At 31.9% G+C, this 22,180-nt stretch overlaps 1 protein-coding gene across 2 annotated transcripts in view; it reads right to left on the reverse strand.

Moving 5' to 3' along the window:
* LOC145242989 (protocadherin gamma-C4-like) overlaps window positions 1-22,180 on the reverse strand; it is a 151,167-nt gene that overhangs the window by 109,896 nt on the left and 19,091 nt on the right. For both annotated transcript variants that reach the window (XM_080106114.1, XM_080106113.1), the window contains exon 2: window positions 1,895-4,327. In XM_080106114.1, the coding sequence (XP_079962240.1) occupies window positions 1,895-4,264 (2,370 nt within the window). In that variant the 5' untranslated portion in view covers window positions 4,265-4,327. The remainder of the gene's footprint in view (window positions 1-1,894; window positions 4,328-22,180) is intronic.

The following is a 22,180-nucleotide window of genomic DNA, read 5'->3' on the forward strand; positions in this document are numbered from 1 at the left end:
TTCTTTTGCTGTTGGATTCGTTTTGACATTTAATCTTTTTTTTCTTTTCTTTTCTTTCTAGCATATTTACAGTCCTTTGTCTTAGTGCAAGGTTTCCCAACCTGTGGTCTCGCACCCTCTGAATATATTTAAAAAGGGTATGAGAAATGTTTCGATAAAAAATAGGGTATTGGCTTATGTGTTTTTTCTTTCTTTTTTTTTTTTTTTTTTTTTTTTTTTGCAAGGTACTAACTTCTTGCTTTAAATTATGGATTAAGTATTGTTATTAAGCGGTCTTTTAAATACATAGTTGAATAGATTTAATCCCACCATCTATTTAACCACGAGTTCAGAACATCCTAAAGTTTAGGATCCAGCCTGAACATGTTTGTTAACGGTGTTAAACACGTTCATGAGTCTGTTGCTGCAACACTGCTTGGCAACTGGGGTTCTTTCAGAATATCTCTATTAAAGAATAAAGTTACGATTTTCATCTGGTAAAACTTATTCTTGAACACAATATAAATTTTAGTACGTGCAAAGTTTGAGTGAAATTTCTTGAGTCGTGCGGAGCCCTCAAAAAAAAATGTTGAGAACCACTATTTTAGTTTCACTTATTAATATTTGTATTTTATATTCTAGACCTCCATCACCATTGTCACTACTAAGTTAGTATTATCAGACTTTGATCGTGTTCAAAAAAGACAAAGAAAAATTACAACTTATTATTTGAATGCACCCCGGATGGCACGTGCCAAAATGCGGCATTTTGAGGGGTTAAAAATAGAAAATAGAAAAAAATTAAAAGTCTGGGACAAAGACCAGCAGTTTAAAATCAGATCTTTGATTGTAATTTCATGGAAATAAATATTTTGAGGACTTTCTTGAATTTTGAAGGTTAACGGATTATCAATGGCCAGCGGGGTGGCGGTGGGGTAAATCTTACAACCACTCCGGGTGGCAAAAATAGTTGCTACGCCACTGCATGGGTTTCTTTTTATAAACAAATACTTGTGGTTATTATCGGAACGGGATAAAGTGAAAAATAAATAAAAAAGGGATACTAATTAAGAAACAGTGGGATGTACAGATATAGTTATTTTCACAGAAGCCACTTGTCAAAACAAACACAAGAAGAATATACGAGACATGATGAATAAAGGAGCGAAAATTACGGTTAGTTATTAAAACAAAGGCGATATACTTTGTCCCAACACAATTGGTAAAGAACACGTAATGCCAGGGTAAACAAACAGAGAGAGATGAAGATATGTGAGTAATACATAAGTAAGGCTTATCTATGAGCCTATATTTGTGATCAGTAAAGAGAATCTGAAGATGACTCACTTGGGTTAGTGAAAAAACATCTGATTAAAATGGTGAGATATGCGGTTGATAAATCCACATGTGGGTAGAATTTAGCTATTTTTGGGGTTCTTGAAGTAGAAAGAGTTCGTTCTCTTGTTGGCTAGTAATGATTCCAGGAAGATAATTTGATCTTTTATAAAAAGAGATAACTGATACTTATGAGTGAATAGAATAAAGAAAATGAGTAAGCCATTAAAAAAAAAAGTAGGTCTTTTTTTTGGAAGTTGTTTGATTCGGAAGGGGAATCGTTTATTATTCTCTACTGTCGTTTTTTTACACATTGTTTTATGAATTATATACAAAGAAAAGTTGGTGCTTATTTATAATAGCGCTTAATGAAAAATCATCTTTTTTGTTTTAATATACCAAATTTTGGCGTTGGGGCAATATTAAAATTTGATTTTGTCTTAAATAAATACTTACAGGAAATAATTATCCAAATTTGCATTTTTAAAATGCGGTGAAAGTCATTCCAAGAACCCCCCCCCCAAAAAAAAATATTTAGTTTCTAAGTTGTTGTAATTCATTCCATAAAATTGGTACTTACCTGATATACACCGTCAGCAATTTTCTGTCCATTCCCCAGGTCTCCTCCTTGGAATGGCCCTCGTCTGGATCTTTTACTACGAGATCTTGACGATTCCGTATCCGAGAGAGCGATAGGAACATCGGGCCATTCAGCTGACTGCTGAGACGGGGGCATGTAGTGCCCCTGTTCTGTGACACATTTGCAAGGAGGATTGACGTCGTCTCTGTGCGAGGCATTTCTACGATCTTTACATCGAATAATGCAAATCGACATGGCAGCCGTGATGGATACAGACACTGTCACAGCAACGAGAACAATTACCACCATCAGAACCAAGTGTATCCGCTTGTCACTCTTCATCTCTTTGGTGATCAACAATGCAAGTGTCTTGTTGCTCACAGTCAGTTTCAAGATCATGTCGACTTTGGCCGATAGAACTGGGGTGCCGCTGTCCTTCACAACAAATTGCAGGTCATATAATCCGGTATCCTGTTGGGTGACAACCCGACTGAAAGATAACAGACCCGTGTAGTGGTTGATAGTGAACAATTGCTTATCGTTGCCTTTCACTATCTCATACTTCAGAAAGGCATTTTCCCGACTGTCAATATCAGAAGCCCTCAGAACTGTGATGTTTTTTGTACGGTGAGGATAATAGACCACATCCAGGCTGTAAGGGTTAATGCTGGGAAACATGAAGTAAGGGGCGTTATCGTTTTCGTCTCGGACTTCGATGGTCACGTTTGCCGTGTTGTTCAATGACGGCAATCCATTGTCCTTGACAAAAACTTTGAACTTATAAACATTTTGAAATTCGTAGTCCAGCGACATGACAGTCGTGATTAGTCCACTGTCTGTAATCTGGAACGGCAAGAAATCATTGTTATTGGTCAAAAGAGAAAAAGTAAGCTGTCCGCCAGCCCCTAAGTCAGGGTCAGTGGCGTTAATTGAACCAACACGAAAATTTGATTTCTGGTTCTCGTCGATCGAGAATTTAAATATCTCCTCAGAAAAGTGTGGCTTCTCGTCATTGACGTCGACAACTTTGATAGAAAATTTGCTCTCAGTATGGAGTTGAGGAGAGCCTCTGTCTTGACAGTTGATTATGATATCATGGTGATCTTCCGTTTCGCGATCTAGTGGACTTTTTACGATTAATTTATACTCTTTGGTTCCCATGCTTAAAAGCTGGAACTTTTCGTGATAGAGGTTACAACCTACATCCCCATTGGGTCCATAATCAGGGTCGGTCACCATGACATAGGCGATAAAGCTGCTGACGCCGACGTCCTCGGAAATAGATGCAGTATTTTGCACGGAGGGAGCGAAAAAGTTTACGTTGATGCTGGGAGCGTTATTCTGTTGGTTAATTAAATTGACTAACACCATTGCAACTGAACCCAGCGGAGGACTGCCGCCATCGGTTGCTTCAATATACAACTTATAAGTCGGATTTTGCCCGGCGGTAAATTTTTTGTGGAGAAATATTTCTCCAGTTTCCGAGTTCAATCGGAAGTGTTCTTTCGCAACAACAGAGGTTTTCGAGCTAAAACGATAAGAAATCTGGCTATTTTTTGCTAAATCAATATCCTTAGCGGAGAGTGTGATTGCCGGCGTTGCTACTTCCCGTTCATTCTCAACAGTCACATTATATACATCGCGACTAAAAACAGGGGCATTATCATTAATATCCGTTACAGAGATATGAACATCTAAAATATTTTCCTTTGGTGGTAGTCCACCATCTTTTGCAATAACCTTAACTACATAAGAATCCTGAATTTCTCTATCGAGCCGTTCTTCTAATGCAATGCTCAGTTTAGAGATGCCGTCGAGGCTCTTAGAGACGAACAGCGTGAATGGTTCATCGATATTCTTCTTTAGCTGGTAATTAATCTTGGAGTTAAGAACTCCAACGTCTTTGTCGATGGCATTTGGAATTGATCGTCTTGCTCCCTTGGGAGACTCCTCAGAAAACTCAATGTCCACTCGTTGTTCTGGGAACTCGGGCTGGTGGTCATTGATATCCTGGACAATTACTTTGACTTTTAATATTCTCATGAAAGTTTTGGCACGGCGTACGGCTACTTTAATGATTTTAAAGCATTCTTTGTTGCTGCCACAAAGCGCTTCGGCATCTAGCGTCTGAGCAGTGAACAGTTTTCCTGTCTTAGCAACGCGGAACAATTGGACGTTCTCTCCCAGCTGACCGAAGCTAATTAGGTTTCGGTCATAAACCTCAATCCTGTCCATTAGTCCTGAATCAGCAGCAATATCGCCCACGAGTGTACCGGGACTCTTATCCTCTTCCACATAGTAAGTGAGATCCGTGCACAAGTAGGCAGGCAAAACAGATAGAAATATCAAAACCAGTACAAACATGTTCATCCGGGTCCTTTACATAGAACAAATCTAAAATCCATTCAATCAAAAATAAAGTCCCGATTGTATCTGAAATTGAAACAAACAAATAAATAAATAATTAAAATATAATAGTAATAATAATAATAATAATAATAATAATAATAATAATAATAATAATAATATCTTTACCTCATTTATATACATATATCATCACAAGCAATGAGAAGGCAAAATAAGTTTCTTTGATTCTTATAAAAGTAATAAAGAATACGGATGCTCCTATATGTAATAATAATAATAATAATAATAATAATAATAATAATAATAATGATATAATAATAATATAATAATAAGAGTAATAATTATGATGATGATATAATAATATAATAATAATGAAATAATAATAATATAATAATAAGAGTAATAATTATGATAATAATATAATAATATAATAATAATGAAATAATAATATAATAATAATAATATAATGTAGTAATATAATATAATGAAAATAATAATATATATTAATAAAATTATAATATAAAAATATATACTAATAATGATAATAATGTAATAATAATAATAATGATATAATAATAATATAATAATAAGAGTAATAATTATGATAATAATATAATAATATAATGAAAATAATAATATATATTAATAAAATGATAATATAAAAATATATACTAATAATGATAATAATGTAATAATAATAATAATGATATAATAATAATATAATAATAAGAGTAATAATTATGATAATAATATAATAATATAATGAAAATAATAATATATATTAATAAAATGATAATATAAAAATATATACTAATAATGATAATAATGTAATAATAATAATGATATAATAATAATATAATAATAAGAGTAATAATTATGATAATAATATAATAATATAATAATAATGAAATAATAATATAATAATAATAATATAATGTAGTAATATAATATAATGAAAATAATAATATATATTAATAAAATGATAATATAAAAATATATACTAATAATGATAATAATGTAATAATAATAATAATGATATTATAATAATATAATAATAAGAGTAATAATTATGATAATAATATAATAATATAATAATAATGAAATAATAATATAATAATAATAATAATAATATAATGTAGTAATATAATATAATGAAAATAATAATATATATTAATAAAATGGTAATATAAAAATATATACTAATAATGATAATAATGTAATAATAATAATAATAATAATAATAATAATAATAATATCTTTACCTCATTTATATACATATATCATCACAAGCAATGAGAAGGCAAAATAAGTTTCTTTGATTCTTATAAAAGTAATAAAGAATACGGATGCTTCTATATGTAATAATAATAATAATATAATGAGAATAATGATATAATAATAATAATAATATAATAATAAGAGTAATAATTATGATAATAATATAATAATAATGAAATAATAATATAATAATAATAATATAATGTAGTAATATAATATAATGAAAATAATAATAATATATATATTAATAAAATGATAATATAAAAATATATACTAATAATGATAATAATGTAATAATGATAATAATGTAATAATAATAATAATAATAATAATAATAATTAATAATAATGCTTTGTAGAAAAAAACAACAGATTAATTATTGTTTTTAACTAGTAAACATATACACCCTCCATACACAAATAATTAATACGTTTATAAATGCATATAAAAAGAGAGTCACTTACCCATCATTTACAGACTGACCCCTGCCCAAAAATCCCATCCAAGAAATCATTCATAAAGTTCACAATTCCAACCATATTTGCTACAAATAATATTCAATCTATGCCTAACTTGTCCACCAAGTTTTGGTCATAAATATCCAACTGTCTTTGTCTTTCGTTTATCGCTGTTCAGTGATATATGAGGGACACTTTGGTAATCTTCTCATCAGTAGGAGCTATGATCCTGAAGAGGATTCACACTCAATGGACTTAAACTCCTTGAGATTTTTATCTGTGAAGTTATTTAAAAAAAATAACGTCTATCAAACAATCTTCAAACTATTCCGGAATTAAAGGAGTCAATCATAAATCAGGGCAGAATCAAGAGAGGAGTGTGTTAGATACATAGGGAGGGTGCTCCACATTATTGTTGATGAAATAGTTAATATTTTTGTGAGTATTACCCAAATCAGTTGCTAGATGTTAAGGGCTTTAATGAATTTAAGCCTACGAAAACAACATGTTCGAATTATGGTAGGCATTTGATGGAGGATATTCTCTTGGTTGCATACCTCAAAATAGTGTCCAGATGTAACAGCAATATATCAAAGACTGTTGAACATTCGTAATTGAAACTTGGTGGACAAGTCAGGATTAGACTCAAGTTTATTTGCATCAAAATGCTTGGATTTCAAAAAGGATTCCCGGCAAGATGAGAACAGTAGTCTCATCTGTCTGTTTAAATGTATGTATGTATGTCTACCTAAAACGTTCGATAGAGGCGACGGATTTTCACGAGATCGGTATCGTTTTGAAGCTCGACCCTTCGGACAACAAATATCGAAAAATTGTCTAAAAACGTTAATTCCTTCGCCTTCAACTTAGCACTTTTCTACAGGGAGAGGTGTCTTTTTTCGACGATATTTTCGAAAGTCATCCTCTTTTTTCGATTGACTAGCCTTTATTTAAACCTTCGCTACTTCCGGTTTGACGATGGATGAAACAGCAAAGACGTCAGTTTTTTTTGTTTTTTTTTTTTTTTTCACGTTCTTTTCCTCCTTTGAGGTACGGGTTCGAGCCTGCCTGCGTACTACCACTTTTTTTGTTAGTTTTTGCTCAACACACACCTCCAAACACCAGGGCAACGCCAGGCACCCAGGCTAGTTCATAATAAATAATAAAACTGACTTTTCTTAACGCCTTCATTGTTTATTATTTAAAAGAATGCTTAGCCCTTCGTGTGTGTAGTTTCCTCATTCTTGATGTTGCTATTTCAATTTAGAAACAGATTTTCAGTGCGCGCGTGCATGCGCGCGCGTGTGCCATCAATCATGTCAAAAATATATAACTAAATATTAACAATGTCTCAGGCAAGTGTCTTTGTTGAATAGGTGACTTCCGACACTTTGAATCGGATGCAAGAGGAAATGAAGAGAAATCTCTTCAAGACTGGCATGACAGAAATCTTATATCACCGATTCCATCTTGAAAAACGAGAGAGAAGGGGGAGTAAGTGGTTTTGGAGTGAGACAGATCAGAATCTTTAATGGAATTGGTAACAAAAGCTATTCGACGTGTGTGCGCAATGAATGTAGCAAGAGATCTTATTTTGTTCAACAAAGATTAAAATGACGCGCAGAATACCATCCGCTTATAAACAGGCGTAGTCCATTCTTATAAAGCAAAGGTGTGTGGGTGGGGAATAGGAGAGTCCACTTGCTAATTGCGAATTCGTATTATGATATAAGAAGACGAGTGATGATTTCAGAATTCAAACTAGCATCGCTACACTTCAAGCTGAGCCTAAATTCGATGCTGAATTGTAAACGCGACGAAACATGTGGCTGTGGATAATTACACTATATTATTTTATATATACATTTACACAAACACACATCTCTATCTACTATTATATAAAAGTCACTTTGTGTGTGTGTGTGTGTGTGTGTGTGAGAGAGAGAGAGGTCCTTCCTTATAGGTTCCGAAACAGCTGATCCTATCTTATGCAAACTTCACACAAAGGTGATTTATATTTCTGGCAGTGTTCTTAGCCTTTTCAGAGTGCATAGGGAACGAACCCACACACTCAGACAAAGTTCGTTTATATAATAGTAGTAGATAGACAGATATTGTGTTGGGACAATTAATCGGAACTGGAAAAATTTGAACTTTCGTTGGAGAAAAAATATATGCATTTAATATATAGGAAGAGGTTTATGTTTACTATAACCTTTTTACGCAAATATTATGCAAGTATAAATCATGTAGAATATCTGCATGAATATAATTACACGTAATAGTTAACTAAAGATGATCATCCCATATAAAAACCGAAAAAAAACTAATAGGGAATTAATTAGAATGAATGTTTAAAAGAATATGCAAATTAACTAGATCTTTTGCAGATGAATGCAATTCCACGACCCATATATAACAAAGTTGCATTTTCTTTTTAAATAAAAAAAAACGAATTATTAATATGAATATCAACACGCAAACCCCAAATTATATATATATAATATATATATATATATATATATATATATATATATATATATATATATATATGGGATTAGAACAAAGAACAGAGTATATTTTAATGTATTAGTACATTCATTAATACAATTAAAATAAAAGTGTTTAAAAAAAAAACTATATGATAAAATTATTTTACTAAACTCAATGTCATTCTCACGAGAATGAAACGCGAAATATTTTGTGTAGCTTAATTGCCATATATATTTTTTGTCACGATAAAAACATCGTTTCCGAAACGATCGTACAATTTATTGATTTTGTTTGTTCTTCCTTATGAAACCGAATTTTAACTTTTAATTTTAATTATAAATTATCAATCATCTTATTTAATATATATATATATATATATATATATATATATATATATATATATATATATATATATATATATATATATGCATGCGAAAGTGAAATCTCACAAGGGAATAGGATGGAGACTGGTGTTTTGAATTGAAACCTTGACAAATGCCAACAAATGCAATTATTAACAAACACTTTCTCCACTCTTCCGCCGCGTCCCACCACTGCTGCAGTGCTGCACCCGTCCCATCCCTCTTGTTTTGGCAATAGGAAAAAGTAAAATCCTAAAATAAATAAATAAAAAAAAACAAAAAAACAAGAAAACAACACCCGGTAAAAGATTGATATTCTATCGGAGAGAAGAGGCGGAGAAGGTGGTGTGTGTGTAGGTGTGGGTGGAGGCGATATTCCCATGGGTGCTTTTGGCCTTTATACAACTGTTTACTTAGCGCGAATAAGCTAACTGTGTAAGATCTACCTAATGACATACAGTAAGCAAGATCAAGAAAGGAAACCTGACAACAACTTTATGCCGAATCTACCGAACGAAAATCGATGCAGATCATTACCTTCTTCAAAAGAAAGCGAAGAAAGACCGAAATGTGGAAGGATGGGGAGAGACGGGAAGGGGGTCGAAGGAAAAGAAAGGAAAGAAAAAAAGACACATAGTCAAGTTTGTCAAGTTATAAGTTTCACCACTGCCAAATCTGACCTCCCTTCGATCTGCCTCCATCCCCCTAACCCCAACCGTAATTCTACATCTCCGTTCCCTAACTCCACACATACCACCAGTCCACCAATACCTTTCATTTTACAAAGCTCCGTTCCTGCCTACTCACCCGGACCGGCCACCCGCTACTCATTCAGCTTCCGCACAGCACCCCCCCACCCCCACCGCTTACCCGCAAAAATTTGGCACAAAAACATCTTGATATGTCGGCAAAAGATTACTCGCTCTTCGCGCGGCCAGCAAGAGACATCAGATCTGCGTCTGAAAATTTCGCTGAGGAAGTTAGATCTTCTCATGTGTAACATGTCAGGCAAGCTACTCATCTTTTAATTAACCAAAGCGTGGGTGGGTGGATGGGTGGGGGAGGGGGTCTGTTGACGGTGACGGGCACAGACTGAAGACAGGTTTTTTTTTTTTTTTTTTTTTTTTGCACGAACCTCAAAGTAATGACCACCGACGGTATCAATGAAAGATCAAAGACGCCAGCGTGAAACAGATACGCAATAATCTCTAAACGCCACAATACGCTGTGCCGGCACAAGTGTCCAATCGCATAGTTCGAATAATTAAACTCCATATCTTGCTACTAATAAATTACACGCGCACGGCCACTACTATATCCATCCGTACCACCCTACGGGTTGAGGTAATGATGAGGTTTGTTTGGGGTCTCCCTCCAAAAGGAATGATGTCAGCCAGCACCCTAGAAGATTCCTTAGCTTTATTATTTGTTGCCTTAAAAAGTTATCGAAAGACTGATATACAATCACTTTAAACAGTAATAGCGTGTGCGCATATATATATATATATATATATATATATATATATATATATATATATATATATATATATATATATATATATATATATATAATAACGTGTGCGCATATATATATATATATATATATATATATATATATATATATAATAACGTGTGCGCATATATATATATATATATATATATATATATATAATAACGTGTGCGCATATATATATATATATATATATATATATATATATATATATATATATATATATATAATAACGTGTGCGCATAAAAAATTCAAAATCAGTTGGATTAATTTATTCCTGACAATGAATCCTGAAGTATTGGAAAGTACTCGGACTTATGATAAATATGGTGATTACATCCGCCAGTTCCAGCCAGAAATGACGACTGTTATTTGAAAGTTGAAAAGGGTCAAAAATAGAATTAATAGACAAAAAAACGTTTATTTTATTTAATGAAATATGCCATATATATATATATATATATATAGAGAGAGAGAGAGAGAGTAAGTTATAAAAATATATATGGCAATTAAGCTACACAGAATATTCCGCGTTTGAGAATTCGTCAGTATTATGCCTATATATATTAATGGAAATCGCTCCGTGTGTATATATATATATATATATATATATATATATATATATATATATATATATATATATATATATATATATATATACATATACACGGTCGTAAAATGCTCTCTAACTGTTTACTATGCATGCCCACTGACATGTCATTTATAGGCGTTTAATTGCCCTCATTTCTTGTGTTTCGTGCCAGTGGCCTGGAAGAAAGAACTTAGCCTACAGAGTCAAAGGTGTCTTTGTGACTGGGTTTAAATCTCCCGACCAGCAGTAATTATACCGAGTAACTACACTGATAATTGCGTAAACATGAAACACTAATGCATGTAGGTATAAAATCGACAGATTATATTGATAGATACCGTTCCACAGATAAACAAGGTCATATTTATAATATATAAGAGATTGATAATTTAGCCCTGTCTTCCGTTATTTCTGATACTAATAACTCACCATATACCAAGGCCAAAAGCCACTCAAGGATAAGGGTTAATGAGACTGCTAATTGGATGGTAAAATATTCCTATGAGAGGATCGGAAACGATGGATGAAATGGCCCAAAATTAGATTCTTCAAAAAGACGGCTTGATTGGTATGCATTATTGATGGGACGATTCCAATATTTTTCCTGATTCCGGTACCAGTTCCGATAACCTAAGAAGTTTCGGTATTTCCGATTCCTGATTCTGATTCCAATTAATCGTCCCAAACATATTTGTTGACATTAGACTTGCAGACGACCATGTCGTAATTTGCAGGAATTCAAAATATTTATGATCTATGCAACATTAAGAAAATATTCAGAAGTAGTTCATGTTTAAAAAGATTCTTGTGTTAAAGTCAACCCGAACGCAAAAAAAAAAGTGACTAAAAACTGCATTTATTCTTTGCAGAGCGACTGTAGCAAGGAATACATATAACGTAGTACACGTCTACACACGCACAAACATGTAGACACTAGGGACCCAACACGTTGTAGCAGAGTACGTCACAAGGAACAGAGGACAAATAATACCCGGCTCACTTTTTCCGTTATTTCTGGGTACTTTCCCCTGATTAAAACGTGATCATACTCCTTTTCTCTGACTTGTGTCCTCTCGAACGCGGTCGTCTTTTTATAGACTTTTTTCTTTTTCCCTACCGTGACGTCACTTTGCACACGACTCCGCATTTTCATACAGCCGACATACGCGCAACCGCGCTCTGTTACATACACACACATTTGGTTCGTCCATGCGTAAGAATATAGAACCGAGACAGCATTCGTTGTCTTTGCCCGCTACAGCAAATAGCAATTCGAAATAGATTTCAGATTACATCTTATTGTATTTATTAATCACAGATTAGCTACACATAAATAGCTATAAATCTATAATTTGGAGACAGTTCCATCAGACCGTACTCAGATAATGGACGAATTTCATTTTGTAAGTAATTTAATGGGAAAAGAAAATCTTGTCTGTAAGTCATCGTATTACACAGGAGACAAGGGTCACTGTGGAGCAATCGAAAGGAGATTTAACTTCGAATTGTGGGGAATAAATGCATCATACGTGTGTATGGGTGGGGGCAGACATCTTTATTTATATTCAAACTCATGCAAATATTATGTGTCTGTATTTAGACGGATATATTAATCAAAGGAACGCAGATATCCAGTTTTATGTGTCCGTAGATAAACTTCAAACCTCAAGGTATATACGGAAGGCCTTCAATAAGTTTTCAGACTTTTTTTTTTTTTGTACAGACATTTGAAATTGTCGTAGACTCTTGAAAATTCAGTATGTTATTGCTATACATCTTATGCGATGACTGACCAATTTTTCAGATTTATGGTTCAAATGGACAGCAGCAGGAATTGGAATACACCCTACTAAAGCGGATTGTCACAGTTGGTGAATTTCGAAAAATGAAATTAGGACGTAGAAGAACGATATGCAATGAAATTCTGTTTTAAGCTTGGAAAAAATACCACAGAAACGTATGGAACGCTTCAGACTGCTTTTGGACCATCTTGCATGAATCGAGCATCAGTTTTTGAGTGGTATAAGAGATTCAAAGGAGGCAGGGAGTCTGTGAGGGATGATGAAAAGTGTGGGAGGAGTAAGGAAGACAGAACACCAGAGTTGATTAGCCAAATAAAGAATTTCATGGATAAGGGTCGTCATATGTCTCTAGAGACAATAAGTGCAGTTTGATGTCAGTGTGGGAACTGTACACACAATTATTCTCAAAGAAGTGAAGATGCGGAAGATCTGCGTGAATGCATCCGTCCAGAACTCCATCATTGTCACAGACTATTTGATCAAGATGAGCATCAAGACAGTTCCTCACCCTCCCTATCATCCAGACCTTGCTCCCTGTGACTTTTGATTATTCCCTAAGCTCAAGGAAAACCTTAATGGCTGTCGTTATGAGACAATTGAGGAGATGAAAGAGGCTGTGACAAGGGTCATTGACCCGCTCACACAAGAGGACTTCCACGAGGCCTTTCAGAAGTTGTTGGAAAGGTGAAACAAGTGTATTGCAGCCGGAGGAGATTACTTCAAAGGGGTCTATACTTTCGTGCGTGTACTATTAATAAAAGTGCCCGTAGGAAAAAAAAGTCTGCAAACTTATTGAACGCACGTCGTATCTGACAAATTTATTTACTCTCGTCCTCAAGTGACCCTTGGGTCTTGATAAGTGATATTAGTACAATAAATTAATGTTTCAGCTACCTATCCCAGAAAAGAAACAATAGAACAGTATTGACTAGGACAAAAACAAAAGACACGTATCATTATCATTCACAGTGTCTATTATTATACTGAAATGAAGTTAATCAACGTTGTTTACCTAATCTTAATCGCACAAAATACATGCTAAAATATTCCTCGTTTTTGGGATTGAGTTATGTTTGGATTAAAACTCCGGTTCTAATTTAGTCGTAACTTGTAATTAATGTTAAGTTACCTATATTTCAGCTAGCAAGCTCTCTTTCTTTCTCTCTGTCTCTCTCTCTCTCTCTCTGTCTGTTTGTCTGTCTGTCTGTCTGTCTGTCTGTCTGTCTGTTTGTCTCTCTCTCTCTCTCTCTCTCTCTCTCTCTCTCTCTCTCTCTCGTTGTATGTTTATTCAATTGCTCGCTAACATTATTTTTTGCCCTGCGTTAGTCCCCTGGGTGTTTAAAACATGGTTAGTCCTATGTGGTGTTTATACACCCTGATACAAAAATGTTTATGATGTTATTATTTCGTAAAATATAGTTATCCTGCTGATTCACAATATAACTACGATCGCTGTTGAACAGTTTGAATCACTTGTACCTTGTTGATATTAAAATAAAAAATACAATAAAATAAATTAAAAAACAAAATAAGAATTAAGATATTAAATTAGCTAAGCTCAGAATTACAAGATTGAAAGAGTAATAAATTGTAAATAAAATAATAATCCCATCAAAACTTATGATAAAGAAAATACAAAAAAACATATTAATTCCATAGTAACCTAATGGTACATAATATGCGCTTATAGCTAAAAATTTTCATCCCCCATCAGTAAAATACAAAAATATATAAATCATAAAATTATTTAGTCAGTTAGGGTGACTGGACACTCCAGAAGGACAAAGTGACGTCTATCTTTCAAGGAAAACTGGGATACAACGGCGCCATACCAGTGTCCTATACTCTCATTGAGGAGAGTACTGGGAGGGAGAAAAAGAAATAAGTTTCCAACTAAGAATTACGAGCACTCAAGAAAAAGTGTGGTCACAAAACACTCTATGAGACTAACTCAGGGTTAATAAAGCTGTAAGCATTAAAAAAAAAAAGTGACTCTTTTTATTTTAGCATCGCCATTTCATATGTGTAAATTAGGTGATAGAATAATAAGTCTCTTTATTTCTGTATTGGCGATTAATCAGATGTCGCCAAGGTAAAAAATTCTGGTTTTACTCATTTTAAAATTAACTGTTCCAAAACGCCCCGTCGACTAAGAAAAAAAAAAGTTTATCGGATAATGATAATTATTTTTCTGAAAAAAAAAGAGTCATTTTTTTTTTCTTAATGTCATTAATTTTTATATAAACATTTATTATTTCAAAAGAAATTAGTATTAAGAATAAATTATACAGTTTGAAATGTCCTGCTTCTAATCTCTCGGCGAGTAGGAATTATCACTTCCTGCACTGTTGATTGCGAAAGCATGAAACACTATTGTCTGTAGGTATAAAAATAATTATTTACAATTATTAGCCCCTTTAAGAGTATTAAAGTTGAGCACTGTCTGGGAAATGAAAACAAAGAAGTGGTCAACTTAAGTTTATGCAACGTTCCTCTCAAATTCTCTCTGTTGTGCCCGCATTTCGCATTTATAGGTGTTAAATTTCCCTCGATTCTAGTGGCACTGAGGTAAGATCTTAGTAAAAGGTGACTTTGTTGTCGGGTTCAAATCTCCCAACCAGTAGGAATCGTCACTTCCTTCACTAATGATTGCAAAAGCATAAAACACTAGTGTTTGTAGGTATAAAATAATATATATATATGTATATATATATATATATATATATATATATATATATATATATATATATATATATATATATAGTTGTTCAGGTTAATAATGTATTCGTGGGATAAAATCCAAAGCATATCTACCGGGTTTATATAATGGTGCTCAATAACAAATATAGCTATTCATATTAATACTTATTTATACAGACATGTACAGGTGTTGTTACACTGGCATGATAATGTTTCGAGCTGTAGTTACTAATAACTAAGATATCAGCAAACAAAAAAGCCTGTCTTTTTCTTTAGGTTTTCATATTGTTCGCAATTAGACTTTCCAATTTAAACACCTAAAAAAAAAAGAAAGACAGTTTCTTGCTTGATGAGATCTTAGTTATTAATAACTGCAGATCGAAACATTGTCATGCCAGTGTAGCAAAGCATGTACATGTCTGTGTGTGTGTGTGTGTATATATATATATATATATATATATATATATATATATATATATATATGACTTGCCAAGCATGTTTGAAAGTCGAATACACTCCTGACGAAGGGAAGATGTCCCGAAATATAGAATCACGGATATACCACCTAACCACTTTACAAAAGTAAGAACACACATATATATATATATATATATATATATATATATATATATATATATATATATATATATATATATATAAGAGCAAATAGTTAATAAAACATGTTAAAAACACCTTGAAAAAGAGTTAAAAACATATTTAATCTGAAAAGGAAAAGTTTTTTTAACATGTTTTATTAACTATTTGCTCTTATAATAAGCTCTATCTCCTATTTGGTTTTATCGAGCTTTTACATCTGGTTGAGATTACTTTATATATATTAATTCTTTAATATTTATAACATATTTTAATTTTACCATCTTGGATAATTTTGGTAAATTTGATTGTAATTTTTATTATATATATATATATATATATATATATATATATATATATATATATATAAAATCAATAAAGTGAAGCAGAATAGTTGGTTCTACTATTATATCTTAAGTTCCTATTTACAAAGCCTCCCCACAGGACAGAATTAGACACCAAGGTCGTTTTTTTTTTTTTTTAATGTGGAGAAAAGGAACAAAAAATAAAAATTGTCTCAGTCGTGAAGGATTGCTCCTCCATTGAGAGAGAACAAGAAATTGAAGTGCAGCATCTGAAGAACAGATACTGCACTTTGATCTGGGCCCTTAAATTACTTCAGTTTGAGTCTATTCGTCACATCTCTGCATCATTCTGCCTCCTGTAAACCTCAATTTCTTTTATATACACATTAAACAATGCGTCAAGCAAACTACTTTAACCTCTATCGCTTCTATTATATAAAAATCACTTTGTATATGCATGCGTGTGTGAGTTCCGTCCTTATAGGTTCCGAAACGGCTGAACCTATCTTTTGGAAATTTCACACAAAGCTAATTTATATGTCTGGTGGTGTTCTTAGATATGTTTTATACAAAAATTCATCTGATAAGTATCGAAAATCGAAAAGATCCGATCTTAAAAATAACTTTTCTCTCTTTTGGTCAAAAAAGAATTTTAACAGGAAAATATTTGATGTTACACCGGCAAGGGAGATAATAAAATTTCAGTAAATTATTTCTTCTTAAAAAAAACAGGTTTATCATAGTGTGGATATATAGCTTTGTAGTAGAGCATTCGACTACAAATCGAATGATCCCCTGTTCAAGTTCGTACCTCACAATTTCATTTTAATTTTAAATTTACTATAAAAGATGTACTATTTAAAATCGCCACGTTTGCATCTTTTAATACTAAACCTTAATCAGAAGTGACTTTTCCAGGGCGTTCTTTGTCAAGCCCAATTATCAACTGGCATGATATAGTAAATAAATATAGATCGAATTTGATGAACGACATTATCATTATTATTTATTTATTTATTTATTCATTTATTTTATTTTTAATTTGTTGCGAATTAGACCACCGGGCAAATTATCCCACCTAATCTATCTATCTATCTATACTCCTTTAAATTTGTTTTTCTTTTGTGTGTATTGATATTCATATTAAAAACCCTCTTTTCTATTTATTTAAAAAGAAAATACAATTTTCTTATATATGGGTCATGGAATTGAATTCATCTGCAAATGATCTAGCTAATTTGCATATTCTTTTAAACATTAATTTTAATTAATTCCCTATTAGTTTTTTTTTTTTTGCTTTTCTTATGGGATGATCATCTTTAGTTAACTATTAGACTACCCGTGACCCGTTGGGTCAGTATGTTATATTAGCTATGGAATTCATGTATGAGCGTGACACTTGTGACGTAAAGAAAATAGTTTTTTTTTGGACATAACAGAAACATTTCTATGAAAGTATATTAAAATGAAAAAAGAATATAGATAGATTTCTATCAGTCGTTCTGTTTATAATTATTTATTTTTGAAAATAAAAACTTACAGCCATTGAATTATAAGGGGTTTGACATACTTATAGGTAAATATGCACTGAACAGATACCGGCACTTGATGCCGAGTGTGGAACCTGCACAAACATTGGTCTATTTAGCCATGAAAAACTTTTTCAGTCAAAAAAAAAAAATAAATAAATAAAAAAATTTGAAGCCCTAGAAAATGCCAAATTGATAAATGGTAGTCACATTTAATTCGCATAGATCAGCAGCAACACCAGTGATCTGTCTAGACCAGACATACACAATTTTTATAAATTCTTGTAAAGTTAACTAAGAGTTTTTTTTTTAAAAAAGATCCTTTTTTACTGGATGTCTTCTGATACATGAATTTTTCACCGAAAAATCTTCGTGTCACGATACTTTATGAAAGACATCTCCTGATGACAAACACTACATTGCATCGTAGATGCAAGTATTTTTCGTTTTTCGAGAAAGTTATGAGAAGAATCAAAGTCTTTGTCCATTCAAATAGTTGCGTAAGCACTTTTTATTATAAATGTACAAAAAATATTTCGTAGAGAAAATAAAATAAAAACGAATTTAAAATTAAATTAGAATGAAATAAAATAAAAAATAAATTTAAAATGGATTAAAATTAAAATGAATTTAAAATAAAATAAAATAAAAACGAATTTAAAATTAAATTATAATGAAATAAAATAAAAAATAAATTTAAAATGAATTAAAATTAAAATAAATTTAAAATAAAATAAAAACGAATTTAAAATTAAATTATAATGAAATAAAATAAAAATAAATTTAAAATGAATTAAAATTAAAACGCATTTAAAATAAATTATAATGAAATAAAATAAAAATAAATTTAAAATGAATTAAAATAAAAACGAATTTAAAATTAAATTATAATGAAATAAAATAAAAATAAATTTAAAATGAATTAAAATTAAAATAAATTTAAAATAAAATAAAATAAAAACGAATTTAAAATTAAATTATAATGAAATAAAATAAAAAATAAATTTAAAATGAATTAAAATTAAAATAAATTTAAAATAAAATAAAATAAAAACGAATTTAAAATTAAATTACAATGAAATAAAATAAAAATAAATTTAAAATGAATTAAAATTAAAATGAATTTAAAATAAAATAAAATAAAAACGAATTTAAAATTAAATTAGAATGAAATAAAATAAAAATAAATTTAAAATGAATTAAAATTAAAATGAATTTAAAATAAAATAAAATAAAAACAAGCACAAAATACGAAATATGAATGAAATTTACTCAAAGAAAAAAAAAGTCAAAACAGAAAACACGCTTGATTATTTTTAGTTTAAAATCAATTTAGCATTTTCTTTGCCATTTTATTATTATTTTTTATGGCCTGAAATAGACCAATGTTTGCGCAGGGTTCATACTCGTCATCAAGTACCCAGATACTATAATATTTAAAGTTAATTCAAATTTTGATATATCTTTTAATTTAATCGCGAAAAAATAACAATCGGGACGGTGCAAACGTACACACTGAAACAACACATTTTATTGTCAGGTTGATTATGTACGCATGCGCAACCAGAAGTCGTAAACCGGATATTAGGTTACAACATTCGTTACAAGGTCATTTGAGTTTTATAATTATATAGATTACGTGTAATTATATTCATGCAGATATTCTACTTAATTTATACTTGCATAATATTTACGTAAAAAGCTTACAGTGACCATAAAATTGTTTCCATATATATTTATGTATAGGTATATACTTTTGTTTAATCTATCTATCTATCTATCTATTTATCTATCTATCTATTTATCTATCTATCTATCCATCTATAAAAGTGAACGTGTCTTTGTATCTGTGTGTATGTGTGTACAATTCCCTACGCAATAACTCTCTCAATGCTAAGTCTACAGACTCGAAATTTGATATACAGGGCACTAAGATTTGGGAAAATCTTTGCGATCGGTTTTCGGTCAGAAATTGGGCTGTTAAGGAGTCAAAGTTCAACGATTTGACCTTTGAGAACTCTACCAAACTCCTCCAACAAATTTGGGGCTAAACACTTGAAATTTTAGATATAGGTTCCTTGGACATGGATCTTACTTAATAACTTGATATGTACAACGATTTCACCTTGGATAACTCTACCAAACTTTTCCGACAATTTTGGATCTAAACACTTGAAATTTTAGATATAGGTTCCTTGGAAATGGATCTAACTTAATAACTTGATTTGAGCCCAAAACAATAAATGTTAAGGGGTCATAATAGGGGTCAAAGTTAAAAAAATTTGACCTCTGCGGTCTCTACCAACTTACTCAGACAATTTCTGGTCCAAACATTTGAAATTTTACATAAAGGGTATTCAGAGATAGGGCAAGCTTTTTCATCGGTTTGGGTCGAAAATTTGAGCTACAAATGTATAAATCTATGTATGTATGTTTGCATGTCTACCTAAAACTTCGACAGAGGCGACAGATTTTTATAAGATCAGTATCGTTTTGAAATTCGACCCTTCAGACGACAAATACCGAAAAATTGGCTAAAAAATTTAATTTCTTCACCCTCAGCTGGGCACTTAATTTTCTTCACCCTCAGCTGGGCACTTTTCTGGGAGGGGGTCGCTTTTTTCGCCGATATTTTCGAAAGTTATCCCCCTTTTCGATTGTCTAGCCTTAATTTAAACCTACGTCACTTCCGGTTTGGCGGTGGTCGTAACAGCAAAGACGTCACGTTTTCTTTCGCGTTCTTTTCCTCCTTCGCGGTACAGGTTCGAGCCTGCCTTCCTACTACCACTTTTATTTATTTATTTATTTTTTGCTCAACGTACACCCCCAAACACCCGGGCAACGCCGGGCACCCATGCTAATATATATACATGAAAAAAAAAAAAATTCAAGTTTTTTTGGTTGCTTTTTTTTTCTTTTAATTTTATAACCAATCTCATTCTAAATTTAAAAGAGCTTTTCCAAATTAGAGGACCAGCTGATGCTTATTGTTCGACTGCAAAAACTTGGCCAATGACAAAATGATAAATGATATAATGTGCCTAGCTTAAGATTTTACTGCAGTTTCATGGTATCACTAATTATGTGTTTGGTCAGACCGAGAAACTGCAGTAAAAGTTTTAACTAAATACATTTTATTATTATTTTTTTTTTTTTAGATATACCGCCATTTAATAAGTATAGCGCTTTTTATTCGTAAAGCTCTGTTTTCTATTTATCTCTGTTCATGTATAATAAATTTGGACCGTAATTTTTATTATTATTATTATTATTTGTTATAAAACTCTACCTGAAAAGATCATGGGAAATATTTAGTAAATGTTTCAGTATAAGGCGATCGAAGAGGTTGACATGCCGTAAAACGAAACAAATTTACTCTTTTACTGGTCATGCCATTTTTTTTTCTCTTTTTTCTCTTTTCTTTTCTTTTTTCCCCCCATTTTTGATGGACTTCTTGAAAGACTGGTTCAAATAATCTTCTGCACAGTGCACTCACCTCATCTTATTCTATCATGGCTTCTGCCCATTAATTCTGTCCAAGACGCACCGAACTAAGCCTGAGCTAGTAAACACAAAGAAACACTCAACTATTCAGACGGAACTAAATGAGATGCAGAAAAAGGAAGGAGACATTAAGAAGATAAAGATTCGGTCTGGCCGTCAAGACTTAGGGTAACTGATTATCATCAAATATTATTTATTTATTTCTCTCTTTGGGGGTCGTCTTATTTTAATCAGTAATACACCATTCTCACTTTGAATGGGAAATTATACTAGTTGGCAGCCCGCTATGCCGGGTCGTACAATACACTTAAACATGATATTTTAATTTATGCAGATTGCGCATGTATTATTATAGAATCAATCCTCTATTGATTATTATATATTACTAGCATATAAGCCCGGCGTTGCCCGAGTGTTTGGATGTGTATGTTAAGCAAAAAAAAAAAAAAAGCTGTCAATTATTTTAACTTTGACCCCTATTATGACCGCTTAAAATTTGTTTTGGACTCAAATCAAGTTATTAAGTTAGATCCATGTCCAAGGAACCTTTATCGCAAAATTTCAAGTGTTTAGACCCAAAATTGTCGGTGGAGTTTGGTAGAGTTCTCAAAGGTCAAATCGTTGAACTGACGTCTTAACAGCCCAATTTCTGGCCGAAAACCGATCGCAAAGATTTTTCCAAATCTCAGTACCCTTTATATCAAATTTCGAGTCTGTAGACTTGAAATTGACAGAGTTATTTCGTAGAGAAATGTACACAGACACACAGACACGTTCACTTTTATAGATATA

Source organism: Euprymna scolopes, chromosome 21, assembly GCF_053919585.1.
Source record: "Euprymna scolopes isolate OS-2025 chromosome 21, ASM5391958v1, whole genome shotgun sequence".
In the NCBI taxonomy this organism is placed as follows: Eukaryota; Metazoa; Mollusca; class Cephalopoda; order Sepiida; family Sepiolidae; genus Euprymna; species Euprymna scolopes.